Here is a 15563-nt window from a genome sequence, read left to right on the forward strand (position 1 = left end):
AATGGTAAAGGGAGGAGCCTAATGTTTGAGTACTGGCTTTGTCAGTCATGGTGGCAGCTACAGCCCCCTAGGTAGGCATGCCTAATGCAACAGGGTCTAACTGGCATGAGAAATATGCTGCAGGACACATCTGAGACACATCTGAGAGGCAATAGATTGTTCTAGAATGCCTGCAGCAATTCCATTATTTTTATGGCAGTATAAATGAAAAGGTTTGTCAAAATTAGGTAAATCAAGAGCTAGGGGTGTGGACAAAGCTAATTTTAGGGATTCAAAGGAGGTTAATGCCTTTGACGGCCTGGAAATAGGCTCTGAGGTGTTATATGGAAGAAGAGCATACTGAAGTTTAGCAAGGGCTGCAAAATTAGGAATCCACTGGCAGCCATAGCCAGCTGCCCCTAGAAATTTACACAGCTATTTTGTTTGTTTGTTTGTTTGTTTGTTTGTTTTTGTCCTGAAGAGAGGGATGGACAAAACTGACTCAAGGCAGTTTGGGATTAGCTTTTGAATGCCCTGAGCTCTCTCATGTCCTAAGTAGGTAACAGTAGTTTTTTCCCCAGAAGGTTAGATCTGGAAACCTTATGGCCTTGTTCAGCTAGTGCCTTTAGGAGAATGAGGGAGTCTATAAGAGCTCTCTGCTTAGTTTTATTACAGAATAAGAGTTCATCTACATACTGAACAAGTGAGGAGCCTGGGGTAAGGGCTATAGAGTCCGAGTCTATTTTAAGGGTTTGGGAAAATATTGAGGGGGACTCATGTTAATTGTCTCCCTTTAAATGTAAATGCAAAAAGAAATGGGGAGTCAGAATGAACAGAGTTTGAAAGAATGCAGAGCAGAGTTCAACTGTTATAAACCAGGCTGCATCAGCAGGAATTGAGGTAAGAATAATAGCCGGATTAGGGACAACTGGGTGGTGAGGAATTACAAAAGAGTTTATGACTTTTAGGTCCTGTACAAATTGATAAATTTGATTCCCAGATTTACCTTTTTTACTGGCAAGATTTACCTTTTTTACTGGCAAGATTGGGGTGTTACAAGATGAAGAAGTACAAACCAGAATACTGTTGCAAGAGGGAGTCTATTATAGATGCAGTTCCTCACTCTGCATCCATAGAGAGAGGGTATTGGGCTACTGATAGAAACGAGATAGCTCTTAAAGACTCATCTTCACAGAAATTTAAATCAGGATGAGTTTCTAATAAAGAAAGTAAGCAATTTGGGGCTTGGTCTGAGAGCAAGGAAATAAAAATGCCCTTTTCATTACATCTTATAGTGGCATTAAATTTACATAATAAATCTCTGTCAAGGAGATTTGCTGGTGAGCAGTTTGAAACTAGAAAGTATGCGTATTAAGAAAGCCTAATGATATTGAGGTGAGCTGAGATATGGGCAGTGAAATAGGTTGCCCAGAGATTCCAACAGCTTGAATAGAATCAGAGGTGACAGACCCTCTGAACGGATAGTAGAGAAAGTTGCACTAGTGTCAATTAAGAAACACAGTTCCTGATTCTCTACTTTAAGTTTAATGGTAGACTCTGAGATGTAACTGAGGATCAGCTGAACCCATGATCTGAGGGAAAATTGTCTCTCAAAAGGAGAAAAATGGACTTTCTGAAAGTGCTGGAACTTAGAGAAGTTGTTTTTCAAACTTTCCTGTCTTAAGTGCAGGACAATTGATCTTCCGATGTCCTAGTTTCTTGGAAATATCAGCAACTGTCTGGAGACAAATAGGAAGAGCTCTGAGTGGGCTTTGATTTATTCCCAGTTATATTTTTACTTCTCTAAAGACTCAAGGTGAAGAATAAGAATTGTTGCCTTTAATTCTTCTCCCCCTGCTTTCCTGTAAACTATCTCAAAGAATTATATGGCAGCCTCCATTATCACAATTATTGGTTGCCCTGACCAGCCAACCATGCTCTCTTAATTTGTTATAGCAGAGAGAAAGTTTCCCACAAGAGCAGATATTAAGAGGTTTCTGTGCTCTGGGGCTTCTGGATTTAATACTGTGCGTCTTTGGAAAGTTGATATAAAACATTCAGCGTAGGTGAACCTGGGAGAAGGTCTGGCCATTTATTTCCCCTGTGAGGGGAATTTCCTCCAGGGGGCCTCCTGGTCTGTCTAATAGCTACAGTGTAATCATGGGCTGGAAGAATGTCCCTTAGTAACCAGTCAAGGTCTCTATGAGTAGGATTAGGAATAATCACTAGTCTTTCCAATTCCTCTCTAAATTTGTCGGATCCTCTGAGAGCAGCAGTAAGAGGGTTTTATAATTTAAAAGATCAAATACTTTCCAGGATATCTAGAGAAAGGGAAGTTAAAATAGGCAGCCGGGTGTTCTCTGGTGAAGTTGGAGTCTTAAGATCTGGCTGAGCTGATTGAGCTGGATTTTGAGATGGGGGCGGGGGGGGTGTTAATACCAGACACCCAGAGATCCAAAAGATCTCCTATAGGGTAAGGGACAGGAAGTTGGGATAATAGGGAGTATAGGAGGGAGGAGTAGGGGGATTTGCATTAGATTTGGTTTTTAATTTTTATTCTAAGTCTGCCTTTTGTTCTTTCATTTTATCAAAGGATCCATTAAAACTAACCATTATACTTTTCCATGTTTTCCATTCAATTCGATCCTCCCATAAATACCAATAAGGCAGTCGCTTGGAAGGAGAATACTCTAAAAAATTTTTAAATAAAGAAGTTTTTCTAATTCAAAAGATCCATCGACAAGCAGGATCTTTCTTAGTATATTTATTCCAATAGTGACTCAACCCAATAAGCCTTTTTATGGGAAGACCTGGGAGTAACTTTCCAGGTTTAGAATAAATTTTTACTATGGATGCAAGAAATGTCCTTGATGAGGGCACGGATGGTGAAGTCTCCATGATCCAAAGGAGTTTTCACTCTTCAAAAGAGTCTTAGACAGATAGGCAATTAAGAAACAAAAATCCCTTGAGAGCTTGGCATAGCCACACACAGAGAGCTCAGAGCCCCATTCTAACTGACTGACCACCAAAGTGTCACTGCTAAGTGCACCCTCTAGATGATGTGGGCAGGGAGAAAATATTCTCATTGGTCAAAAAAAGGAAACCAAAGCTCTCAGAACTAGAACAGAACAAAAGGAAAATTCTCATTCAATAGGTTTCACTTGGCCTTCTCTATGGATTTTCCTTCTTATGCACAATGGGCAGAGGGACACAAAGAACAGAGACTGTCTCTAGGAGGAAATGGATCAATAAAACCAAGAGTGCTCTACCAAATTTACGAGTCACTAAAACCCAAGGAACTAGTTCCACAAATATCTTCTTCTGCCAATTTAAACGTAGAAAGAGAAAAAAAAAGTTCTCAGCACTTTCATTGTATTGGACACCCCCCTTGCCTCGCTGCCACAGTCAGAGATTTTGGAGATGCTGACAATGGTAAGAAGTCTTATCTTTTTTTGTGCCAGCTTAGTCAGATGTCCCAGGATCCCTTCATCTACAGTGGTCCTCAGGAGGAAGCAGTTTTTCCAGGCAAAGAAAGCAGTTTCTCCATTAGCTGGTAAAAGAATTTTACCAGCTAATGATGATCCTGCTCACAGTTCCAAGACTGTAGGGGAGGGGAAAAATACCCCTTTTCCTCCTCTGGTTCTTCTTGGCTGACCAAATAATCAAATCAACAGGAGGCAGATTGACAAGAAAATATCAAATTTAATATTGTGTGTAAGGGAACTTGGCATATATAAGAGTCAGAGATAGAAAGAGGGGTTGAAGTATGTAAGACATCCTGAGCTAGCCATGAGGTTAAGTGCCTTGGGGGCTTCAAAAGGTCATTGTGGGATGATAAGAAGAGCAGACCTTTAGTAAATGAAGTTTGCCGTTCCCTATAGATAGGTCAAAAGAAGTTATCTCCAATAATCTCTTGTGGGCAAGGCCTCTGATTCAAATTCTTCTAGGTAGCTAAGGAGTTGGGGGTGAGGTTGGGGCAGAGGTTTCTCTTGAGCCTGAAGCTAAAATTGCCTTTAGCTCAAAGTAATGTCAGGCACATCCTGTGGTGGCTGGTTCTGGACCCCCACAATCCTTTGATGCTTTCATATATACTGTTCCTCCTGTCCTTCCTCCTTTGTCGATCTGGTTAAGTCATACTTGACAATTAAGACTCCACTTAAGTATCCCCTTCTTCAGGAAATCTTCCCTGGAAACCGCAGGCTGGGTTAGGTGCCTTGTCTGTGTTCCCACAGCCTCTTATGCTTATCTCACTGCAGCACTTAGCTCATAATTGCAATGATCTGTTCCCCTGCCTGTTTTCCCACCAGACTGCTTGAGGGCATTACCTTCTTTGATTCTGTATCTCAACACTTAGCACAGGGCCTGGCACAGAGTAGTCATGTAGAAGACAAAAGTTTGTCCTTGGAACCACCATTGTGTCATCTTATACAAGTTGTTTGGCTTATTCAATATTCCAAAGCCTAGGTTCTCTTAGACTCTGCAGCAGCGTAGACCTGGTTTTTGCCAGATAGCCTAATGGGCCTAGTGCATGAGGCCTAGGCCCAAGGGCTAGATTCTTTTTGCAGTGATTTTTCAGGGCTTGATATTGACATTATATTAGAAAACTACGATTTCTGCCTTACTCTAGGCACAGATGACAAGCTGTCTGTGAGAGCCAGAAAGAAACAGAGAGACAAATCATAGGTGTAGATCACAAACTATGTTTAGGAAGAGCCACTTTGGTAATATTCTGTAGGTGTCTTGGAGTGCTGTGTATCCAGTGTAGCCAGATAAGAAGCTAGGCTTGCGATGCCTTTTCTAACTCATTCAGTCACTTCTTTTTCTGTGCTCCCATATCACCCCATATATTCCTTTGACGTAACACCTATCATTCTATATTATAGCAATTTATTTTCTTATATGTCTCCTTCTCTAGAAGAGAGCCATTTATGATGGAGATCATACAGATTGATTTCTATATCTAGTAACTCACCCAGGACCTGCTAGAGTAGTAGCCAATGAAAGCTTGGTGAGTGAACGAATAAATGAAAGGTGATAATAATAATAGCTAATATTTCTTTAGCCCTTACTATATGCTAGGAGCTCCCTATATCTTCACTATACTTGTATGATGTTAGAACTCTGATTCTCACCAATTTATAGGTGACAAAAATGAGGCACAGAAAGGTTGAGTAACTTGCTCATGGTTTTACATCTAGTAAGTGGCAGATCCCAAATTCAAACAAAGGCACCTGGTTCCAAAGCCCACATTCTTAATTACTGTGCTATATCTGACTAACTGACCGAGAGGCTGACCACAGGCTGACCAGAGACTGACTGAGTGACCAACTAACTAACAGTGTGTGAAGGAGAGGCAAAGAAAGCATTGGCAACCTTCCTGCCAGATATGGTTTTTAGGGGATATGAATTTGAATCCATAAAAGTAAGTGAGGGGTTTACCACTGATCCATTAGGGGAAAGAGATACCGATTTAGGAGCCCATTTCTTACTGCTTATTCTTTCTCTGGCAAAAGAAGGGATAGGCTAAGGCCAAGGATCTGCCCTGGTATATCCATGGAGGTATCACTATAGCTCAAGTGCTAAGTAGTACTATTTACTGTTCCATCTACCTAGAATGTTCCTCCCCCACGTGGTCACATGGCTAACACTTTATTTCATTTTCTGCTCAAATGTCACCTCATCAGGCCTTTCCTGATCAGATCTGATATAACACTGCCCTTTGTTCTCTTGCCCGGCTTTATTTTTTTTTCATTATGTTCATCACTATCCAACATATAATTGTTTGTTTATAGTGTTTTAGTTTGTCTCAGATCCCTGAGCATCAGGGATCTGTGCTCTGTTTTATGTATTGTTATGTTCCTAGTTCCAAGAGCAGTGCATGGTGCTTGACAGATGTTTCTTTTTTCCAATGACTAAATGATTTTGAAGCTTGAGACCACCTTCTTTCAAAGACTTCTATCACTTGGCTTCGATAATGCCTTAGTCTCCTCGTTCCTATATGTAACCATTGTTCTCTGAGCAGTCTTCACAGTTTATAGTTCTTATCTTTGCTCATGTTTCTTTTCTCTGATAGGCTTACATCTCAATCCACCCAGATTCTGACCACAACATCTACCTCTTTTTGAATATATATATACATATATATATAATGTATGTATGTATGTGTCTGTACACACACACACACACACACACACAATTATTACTGAGTTTATATTAAATCTCAGGCATTTTCAAACATATGGACTCATTTAATTCAACAACTCCGAGAGACAGGTATTGGTAGATAGCAAGCTACATGGGGCAGGGATCTCTGTCTTGATCACTGCTCTGTTCCCATACCTGGCACAGATGGCTCACAGATGGCCATCATTTGTTCATTCATTCATTTTTATCTATTCTTTTGTCCATTCAGTAAAATTTACGGAGTACTTAGAATGATCAAGCCTTGTGTTAGACATTGGGGAATACATAAATGGAAAAGACATTGTTCTCTACCAAATTACTTACAATGTAATGCGGAAGAGAGATTTGTGACTAAATAATAACAATATAACATATGTTAGAAAAGAAATCTGTATAAAGAAAGTGCTAAGTAAGTAGAGAAGAGAGACCTCGTACTTATTTGGAAGGTTTTAGAAGAGGGATTTTGAAATGGGCTCCAAAGAGTTTCAACAAGTAAAGAGGTAGAACTGGGTTTTAAGGATTAGTTGGTGCTTAGTAGGCCAAGAAGAGGGAAAAGAGCTTTTGTGGAAATAGCAAAGACCTAGAAGTCTGAGAACATTGTTCAAAGATGAATAAATAAATGCTGTTAAGATACCGATGATGGATGAGAAGATGATGGATGAGAACTGCGAAGTCAAGAGCTACAGCAGAGGCAGCCCCCAGGGAGGGCTGTGAAGTTCAGGTCATTTATGTTGGGATGAGGGAGACTGTTAGTCCAGTAGTTTTCAGTGGCAGTATGTGCACTTCAAGTGGGCCCACACACGATGGTTGATTGGGGTGCCATAAGAAAATACTAGGGCTTGTATTTATATTGCAATTACTTTATCTCACTTTTTAATTTTTATGTTTTACAATATTCCTAATGTCATTACATGAATATAAACAGATATTCATATATTGGCAATGTGTGCTCAAGTTTTTTTACAGGTAGATTATGTCGCTAAAAAGATTGGAGACTACAAATTTAGTCACCTTGTTCATTTCTCTTATGAAGGACTATTTGTTGCAGAAAACTCCAGGGGTTGACCTTCTCTGATTCTGTGTAACTATTTGTTATTTTGCCCAGAGTTCTATAGTCTTTGATCTCTCCAGGGGCTACATGGACAGGCTTAGGAGGATAAGAGACTGATGACTTTTGAAGACTATCTCTTGTTTGACTGTCTACCTAGGATTTGGATTTGGGAGTCATTTGGAGCCTGTATCTGTACCAAGCTCTCCTTGCCAAATGCTGTAGCATTTCACAGCACTCTGTACCTGCAGTTGCCTTCTTCCTGACTTTGACCTAGGAGTCTGTTCATTTTCTTTTTTGGAATGAGAGAGCAGAAGAAGACTTAACTTTTAGATACTTGAACCTTAGGGACAAAGGACTCTGATGTTTCAACTTGACTGTTAAGTGAGTTCTTCATGCTGGGACACAGAGTTGCTGTCTGACAAGAATGAAGCTAACTTTGTTCAGATTGTAGTAACTCTGGTTGAACAACACCATGCTGCCAAGCCCTACCTAGGTAGGGCATTTGCCTAGGTAACAGAATGATATGTAGAGCACAAAAAAACAAAAAAACAAAAAACAACTGCCTTGGGGTTTGGCCTGGCATACTGAAACCATTATCTCTTTTCCTTATAGCTTAGCTACATAAGGGCCTACTACGTTCAGAGTCCATCTCACTGGATTACAGTGACCTCCCTTATAAGACCCTCTGCCTCACCTAATGTAGTGTTTAGAGCAGTGGTTCTCAGCTGGGGACAATTTTGTCCCTCAGGGAACATTTGACAGTATCTGGAAATATATTTGATTGTCATGACTGACAGCATGCTACTGGCGTCCCGTGGGTAGATCCAGAGATGTCGTTAAACATCTTACAATGCACAGGACAGCCCCCTACAACAAAGCAGCATACCGTCTAAAATGTCAATGGTGCAGGGATTGAGAAACCCTGGTCTAGAAGACTCCTGCCTGTCTCCACTATAGTGTAGGGTGCAGATAGAAGAGTTCCTGCATGCCAAAGGTCTATGCTCAGGCTTGTATCAAGATGTTCTAACAGTAGACAAAAGGCTTTTGTCACACCACTGGCCTCAGGCCTTTCTAGCAATAAAAAAGTGGCCTTCTTTCCATTCCACATGCCCAGCAGAAAGGCTCCTTTTGTCCTGGATGAGGCAGAGCTCCTTTGGCAGCAGTGTGGCAGGAGTGTGTTGTTCTCTGTACTTTACAGGCTAGCACTTGTCTGTCTGCCTCATGTCTGTGTGTCACTCTACTATGCCTTTATTACCTGATATTTCAAACCATAGTAAATGACCACATTTGTAATGCGTTTAGCTATATATTCATTTTCAGGAATAATGACTAATAATACATTCTATTCTCTGTAATGCTTTTTTAACCTCAGCTCTGCCATCCTCCTTTCCCAAACCCTAAGATTTGAACATATCTCTTAGAAATTTATTTGTGTCTTCCCTCCAATGTATTCTAGTCTGGAATTAGAAATTTAACCAAGCAATGACTAGGCACCTTTCACCTAAACCTCTGGGATTTTGCCGTCTAGGATGCAGTTTTAGGACAGTATACCTGCTTCATTTCATCTGCTAGACCTTTCCCTTTTTCCCTCCTGTGCCTCTGCAGATAATTTAATCTACCTCTAAAGTCTCTTGGCTTCAGAACTTTCCTCCTGAGCTCCAGAAGCTTCTTGAGGATATCAAGGGATTGGAGCATTTTTGCCTTCATTTTGATTTCATTCAGAATGTCTTTCTGAGTGTCTGCTTTGAACCAGTGCTGGGCTCCATAGTAGGGGAAGAAGGAAAATGAAGGGCCAGGGCCAGGCTTTCAACTTCTCTAGCTTATGTGAGAATGACAGAAACAACCTAAGACCTGAGGTGTGCCTACCAGAGGAATGCCTGTGTTTTGTTTTTTGTTTTTTGGTTTTTTTTTTTGACAAGCATTTAAAAAGTTAACTGTACATGAGCTGTACATTAGTTTAAGGAGATTATTGTTTGGAGGCTCACAGTCAGAACATTTCTAGAACTCCTCATCTAGGGTAGTCATTCTTCGAGTAAATTCTTACTGATGCCACTGTATATGAAGCTCCATTTTAGAGACGATAGGGTGAGCAAAAATGAATAGGACATGATCCACACCTTAATATTTCCTAATTATTAATGGAAAATTAGACAGCATTCTGATAAAAGTGTTCAATATGAATCTTAAGAAAGGAGGGTGACGAATCTCAGCATCTCATTTGACTTCAAAACTTTTTAGTCTTCTTACTGCTCATAGCAGTAGTTTTCAAACTTGAATGTACACATTCTTTGTAAGGGAAATTATCTCAGACTTGTGATGCTGACATAAATTATTTTATTATAATGTCGTTTAAATGTATATAAACATAAAATGAGGTTTCAGTTGCTGTATAAAATTTGTATACAAATATAAGCAAAACAGATTTATACATTAAATGAAAACAAACTTCTAATCCAATAAAATGACACCTTTTTGCTGACACTCAATTGCTCCCAGACTCTTTAAGTTAAGCATGCCTGTATTGCTGGGTGCCATCTGATGACTCAGTCCTCCTACCCTCTTTCTCTATTCAAGCTACAATGCAGCTTTGATTTATATAATACATCATGATGTCATTTGACCTTCACTTGCCTTGAACTTCTGCCTTGTGTTTTAAGTTTACTTTTTTCTTTATTGTTGACTCTTGACAAAATGTGGAGACAAATTTGTTATCTATGTGTCTAAATACCACACAAATATTAAAATTATTTTTTGAGGATTATTTTTATAATTATCCATTTAAAAATCACAACATTATAATATTGAAGAATGATTAGTTATAGTGGTCCACATACGGTGATGGTGTGATCTGCCATGTTGCACAAAACTGAAAAATATATGAATAGGGCTATCTATGGGTATGCTCTGACTCAGAGCTTAAGTGATGTCATCTGGATCCATCTCTCTATATAAGCCTATATTATGTGTATGTTATGTCATGTACATGTGTATATATGTATACATATATAAACAAAAAACAGAGTGTGTATTCCTTTCATACATAGGATTTTGTGGGAGAGAGAGAGATGTTAAACAGATAAACATGTGGTAGATGTAAGGTCAGTGTGACTGAGGTGATGTGGTCCTCTTCATAGGCCCTTCTTATTCTGGAGAGAGTAATAATCTTAATGTTTGTACATTCCTTTATACAATGCTTTCCAACTTATTAGTTGATTCTCACAATTCTGGGAGGAAGTAATTACTATCCTAACTTTTGGGTGGACAAACTGAATTTCAAATGTTTTATGATTTAGCCAAACTGGTAAGTGACAGACCTGGAATTTGAACCAGGTCTGCCTGATTCTAAGTGTCCTGCTTTTTTCACTCCATTTTCTTCTTGTCCCATGTAGCTGAAGATGGACTTCATGGAAATATTCAGTTCTATTTAACAAAACTTTGCCAAGTACTTACCATATGCCATGTTCTCTCCTGGGTCGTGAGGACAAAGACATGCATTAGACTTCACATCTGTGTAAGCAGTGCTTGGCATTCTGGAGTCATGGTTTTGTTTGTCTCATCCTACAGTATACAACTGGACCGTGGACGAGGTGGTGCAGTGGCTGATCACATATGTGGAGCTGCCTCAGTATGAGGAGACCTTCAGGAAGCTGCAGCTCAGTGGCCATGCCATGCCGAGGTCAGGAGGAGACTGGGTTCTTTCACTTGGGGGCACAGGGAGTGGGCTGGGATCAGCCTACCTTCAGATTATCCTTTTTAGGGCGTAATCTATAGACCTCTCCTCTTCTGACATCTACTGTGCACTAGCTATAAAGCATGATGGGTATTTAGCATCCATTCTCTTATTTTATATTTCTATCAGTCCTGGAAATAGTACTAATAGCTGCCATTTATTGTGTGCTTAGTATATGCCAGGAACTCTACTTCAACACTTTATGTATAGTATCTCATTTAATTCTTATATCACTCCTATAAGGTAGGCATTCTATAAAGATGCTGAAACTGGCTAAATAACTTTTCCAAGGTCACATGGCTAGTTGGAGCAAAACTGTGATTTGAAACTAGATCTGGGCAGACTTCAAAGCCTGTGCTATTTCTCTTTTCTTTTCCTGTCCTCCTCCTAGAAGTTGCCTCTTTTATTGCCCAGGAGCCTTGGGGGCTCTTTTTAGCCTCCCTACCTTTGGGCTGAGCCTCCTCTCTGGAATGACTCTTTCAACAGCTGTTGTGTCTTAACTCTGCCCCCTTCATAGGCACAGTATGCTAGGGCTTGAGGTGGGAGTGGGAAGGGGATGGAGTACTACTTGGACTTCTTGTTATGTCATATTCGTGTCATCTGTCATGCTGTCACTAATCCATTTACTTATTCATTCAATAAATATTTACTGGGTGCCTGTTTTGTGCCAAGTACTTGTGCTGGGCATAAAGATTACAACAATCTGCCCTTGCCCTCAAAGGGCTCACTATCTGATAAATGCCGATTGTGTATAATATGTCATCTTATCATGCATGTGCATCTGGTTATGACCTTCAGCAAAGGGGAAGGGAAAAGGGGAAGCTGTTGGAATGCCCGTACATTGCAGGCTCCAGCCACAGAGCTACCGGCCACTGCTGTCCAGCCCTAGCTGAGTTGGCTGCTCCTTCCTGTGCTGCCTGTAGCCTCCTCTTCACAGCTTCTCCCTACTCTGGAGAGAGCAATAATCTTGATGTTCGTACATCTCTTTATAGAGTGCTTTCTCACTTATTATTTAAGTTAATTCTCTCAATTCTGGGAGGAAGGAATTACTATCCCAACTTTTGGATGAACAAACTGAATTTCAAATATTTTATGATTTAGCCAAACTGGTAAGTGGCAGAGCTGGGATTTGAACCAGGTCTGCTTGATTCTAAGTGCCTTGCTTTTTTTTTTTTTTTTTTTTTTACTGCATCTTCTTCTTGCCCCATGTAATTGAAGATGGACTTCCTAGAAATCTTTAGTTCTATTTAACAAAACCTTACCAACTGCCTACCATATGCCATGTTCTCTCCTGGGCCCTGAGGACAAAGACATGCATTAGACCTCACATCTGCCTCTAGGAACTCCATGTTTAATGGAAGAGACAGGCAATTGCATAGATGATTGACCATGAAATTCCAGGATTTAGGTTTCTTTCTCATTACCCGTGGAAAAAACAGTATTGCCTTATGGATCACTGGACCATTTCATCTTGAGAAGTGGCTATGGGTTGAATTAAAACTGTAAAGCATAAGATAAGAAGTCAGTTCTCAGGTCATGGGTTAGATCTAATCCTGTTGCTAGGATTAGATCTAAGACCAGACTCAGCTAGGCTGAGTTCAGGAATGGAGAAAGCCAAACTGTGGCACCTTAGTGACAGCAGGAAGCATGGAGCCTTTAGGGCATGAAGTGGCGGGTGATTCTAGGCCCATCACTAGGCAGCATGGTATAAGGAAAGAATCTAGCAGATTTAAGTTTGTTTCATGTCTTTGCCACTTACTTGCTATGTGACTTTGGGTAAGATTCAACTCTAAGTCTCAGTTTTTGTATCTGTAAAGCGGAGCTAGTAGTAAAACTGAGTTCTTAAAGTCATGAGAACTAAATGAGTTATCGTATATAAGGTTTCAGAATAGTATGAGATACAGAGTAGCGGCTTAGTAAATGTTAGCTCCTTTCTCATTTCTCTCATTGCTTAGAAGTAGATAGTATTCAAGTTCATAGGTTTCTTTGACAGATAGACCGTGTAGAAAAGATGACACTTATTTTGGTCAGTCAGATGAAAGCCAGTACACTTGGTAAAACTGCTCTAAAGAGCATCCCTAAGAATTCCCAGGCTTATAGGAAGCATCTGACTTTACATAAGTTTACGCAGAAGGAAACTGATGCCCCTGGTTGGGGACGTAGGGTTGGGGGGAGACCAAGCAGCTTATGACTGGACAAATGAGTCACTTAATGATAAAGCTGAAACCAGAAACTAGATCTCTACCCCTCCCACCTCCACTTCCCACCAGTGTCTCATTGCCTTTCTTGTAAGTGGGCTTAATTGCTTCCCAGAACTAGAGAAGGAAGTAGCTACTCTTGCATGCCCAGGCAGGAGTATAAGCACACACTGTGATGTCAGAAGCTTCTTTCTCTCTGGGGAAACAAAGCTATGCTTCTAAGAAGAACATTGACCATCTGGAGTAGTATAGTCATAAATGCTCACTGTGGTTTTCAATCTTTCATATCTTATACCCTTTTCCTCCTATACCCACTTTGTTCCAGCAGAAGGGAAATAAAATCCAGTTTTTCAGAGGTCATTTTCTTGTTTATAGGCCCTCTCTTATTAAAGAGTTATCATTAACAGTATGGTGAAGGTCATAAAAAATTACAGCAATCTGGGAGTAAATTACAGTGACTCAGATATGATCTACTAAGACAGATGCAGTGTTCGTCATCAGCAGGTTTATAGTTAATGATTATTAAATATATTCATTATTAAATATATTTAATTAGGTTAGATTAGGGTAATTCAGAGGTCCAGAATCACTGGGTCATGTGGCATGACATTCTGACTAGGGCTGGGCAGGAGGCTGCATTTACAAATGGTGGGAGTGTAGGGACAGATATATAGTGATAATCCCTACAAGGGGTAGCACAATAGAAAATTTACAGTTGAGTGTGGGAATGGTCACAAATAGATAATCCTTAGTGAGTAGGATGTTCAAGAAATGGTAGACACGAAGAGACGGGTGAACAAATTTTAGGTAAATGTTATGTGTCCCTGCATAGTCCCCGTTGAGATCTACTTGTGTAGATTCTGTATTCTAGAAGGCAGAGGGGAGCAGTCACCAAGAGCTCAAAGTCATGGAAGTGTTCCTGGAGAAGGTGGGTAATTTAACCAAGATCCTTCTTGGCTTTGCTGGCAAGAAACTTGAGCGCCTACTCTTTGCCTCAACAGGCTCGCTGTAACCAACACCACCATGACAGGGACTGTGCTGAAGATGACAGACCGGAGCCATCGGCAGAAGCTGCAGCTGAAGGCTCTGGACACAGTGCTCTTTGGGCCTCCTCTCTGTGAGTCATGTGGAGAGAAGGGCTGATGATATGCAATGGAACCCAAGGCTGTTGGGGTGGCTGGGCTGGGGCCCTGAGTCTCCTTGGCACACCTGCAAGACAATGCCTCCACCTTTTCCACTGATGTTGATGTATGAAATGGTTTTACTTTTTGGTCCAGCCATATATCAATATCCATCCATTAAGTATATTAAGAAAATATCTGTTTCGTGCTGGACCTTGTAGGAAGACCCAGATGAGTCATATTCTGCCTTAAAGGGATCAAATGAATGTTCTAGAGAGGTAAACGGTGCTCCTGAGGTACACAGGAGGGGTAGAGAAGGCTCACTATTGAAGAGGTGGCATGTGAGCCCTGCCATTAAGGTAGGGCTTTATTCCATGAAGATGGTAGGAGAGGGCGTTTTAGGTGGAGGAAACAACTTGAGCCGGAAACTAATGGTTGAAATATGTAAGGTATACTCAAGGATAAAAGTAACCCATAAGGGGCTGAATGCTATTTAGCTTTTCCTTGCTCTCACTGTGAGTATGCAGGCTGTATGATCTGATTACTGACCATCTTAAGTCCTTGGACAACCAAAGAGGATTAAGTAGGCTTTCATGAAAGCAATAGAGACAAACTCAGGCCCAAAGAAAGGTGTTCTCTTCAGCCAGTAGTTAGTTGAGAGAATTTCGCTCCCGAAGACCTGCAGCGTGGCAACAACTAACCCTGATATCCTTTTTCTTATTCTAAGTGAACTCATGGGGAACAAAAGAAGTAAGATTCCTTAGAAAATTAGTTTTGACCAAACAGACGCTTAAGGTCCACTCCCTGCCTTTTGGGAGCTATTGGCATGGGTTGAGGGTGCCAGCAGCAGAATGGTATAGTGTCAAGAAGCAGTCTAGAGAAGTGGCTGGCAAGCAGGGTCAGAGGCAGTACCATAGTCCCCTCTTATCCATGGGAGCTATGTTCTAAGACCTACAGTGGATGTTTGAAACTGCAGATAGTACCGAACCCTGTGTATACTAGATACACAAACACACACACACACACACACACACACACACACACGTATTTATATATATATCAATCATATATATATGATAAAGTTTAATTTATAAATTAGGTGCAGTAAGAGAAGCAACAACAATAGTAGAACAGTTATAACGATACACTGTAATAAAAATTATACAAATGTGGCATTAAGTATAATAAAGGTTGCTTGAACACAAACACCGCAATACCACTGCAGCTGATCTAATAATCAGCAAGGCTAATAAGTGACCAATGGACAGGTAGCATATACAGTGAGGATATATTGGCCAAAG

At 40.5% G+C, this 15563-nt stretch overlaps 1 protein-coding gene across 2 annotated transcripts in view; it reads left to right on the forward strand.

Moving 5' to 3' along the window:
• Positions 1-15563, forward strand: part of STIM1 (stromal interaction molecule 1) — a 173675-nt gene that overhangs the window by 127604 nt on the left and 30508 nt on the right. For both annotated transcript variants that reach the window (XM_016157946.2, XM_016157947.2), the window contains exons 4-5: positions 10778-10889; positions 14143-14258. In XM_016157946.2, coding sequence (XP_016013432.1) covers positions 10778-10889; positions 14143-14258 — 228 coding nt within the window. The remainder of the gene's footprint in view (positions 1-10777; positions 10890-14142; positions 14259-15563) is intronic.

The sequence above is a fragment of the Rousettus aegyptiacus genome, unplaced genomic scaffold, assembly GCF_014176215.1.
Source record: "Rousettus aegyptiacus isolate mRouAeg1 unplaced genomic scaffold, mRouAeg1.p scaffold_m13_p_5, whole genome shotgun sequence".
NCBI classification, from domain to species: domain Eukaryota; kingdom Metazoa; phylum Chordata; class Mammalia; order Chiroptera; family Pteropodidae; genus Rousettus; species Rousettus aegyptiacus.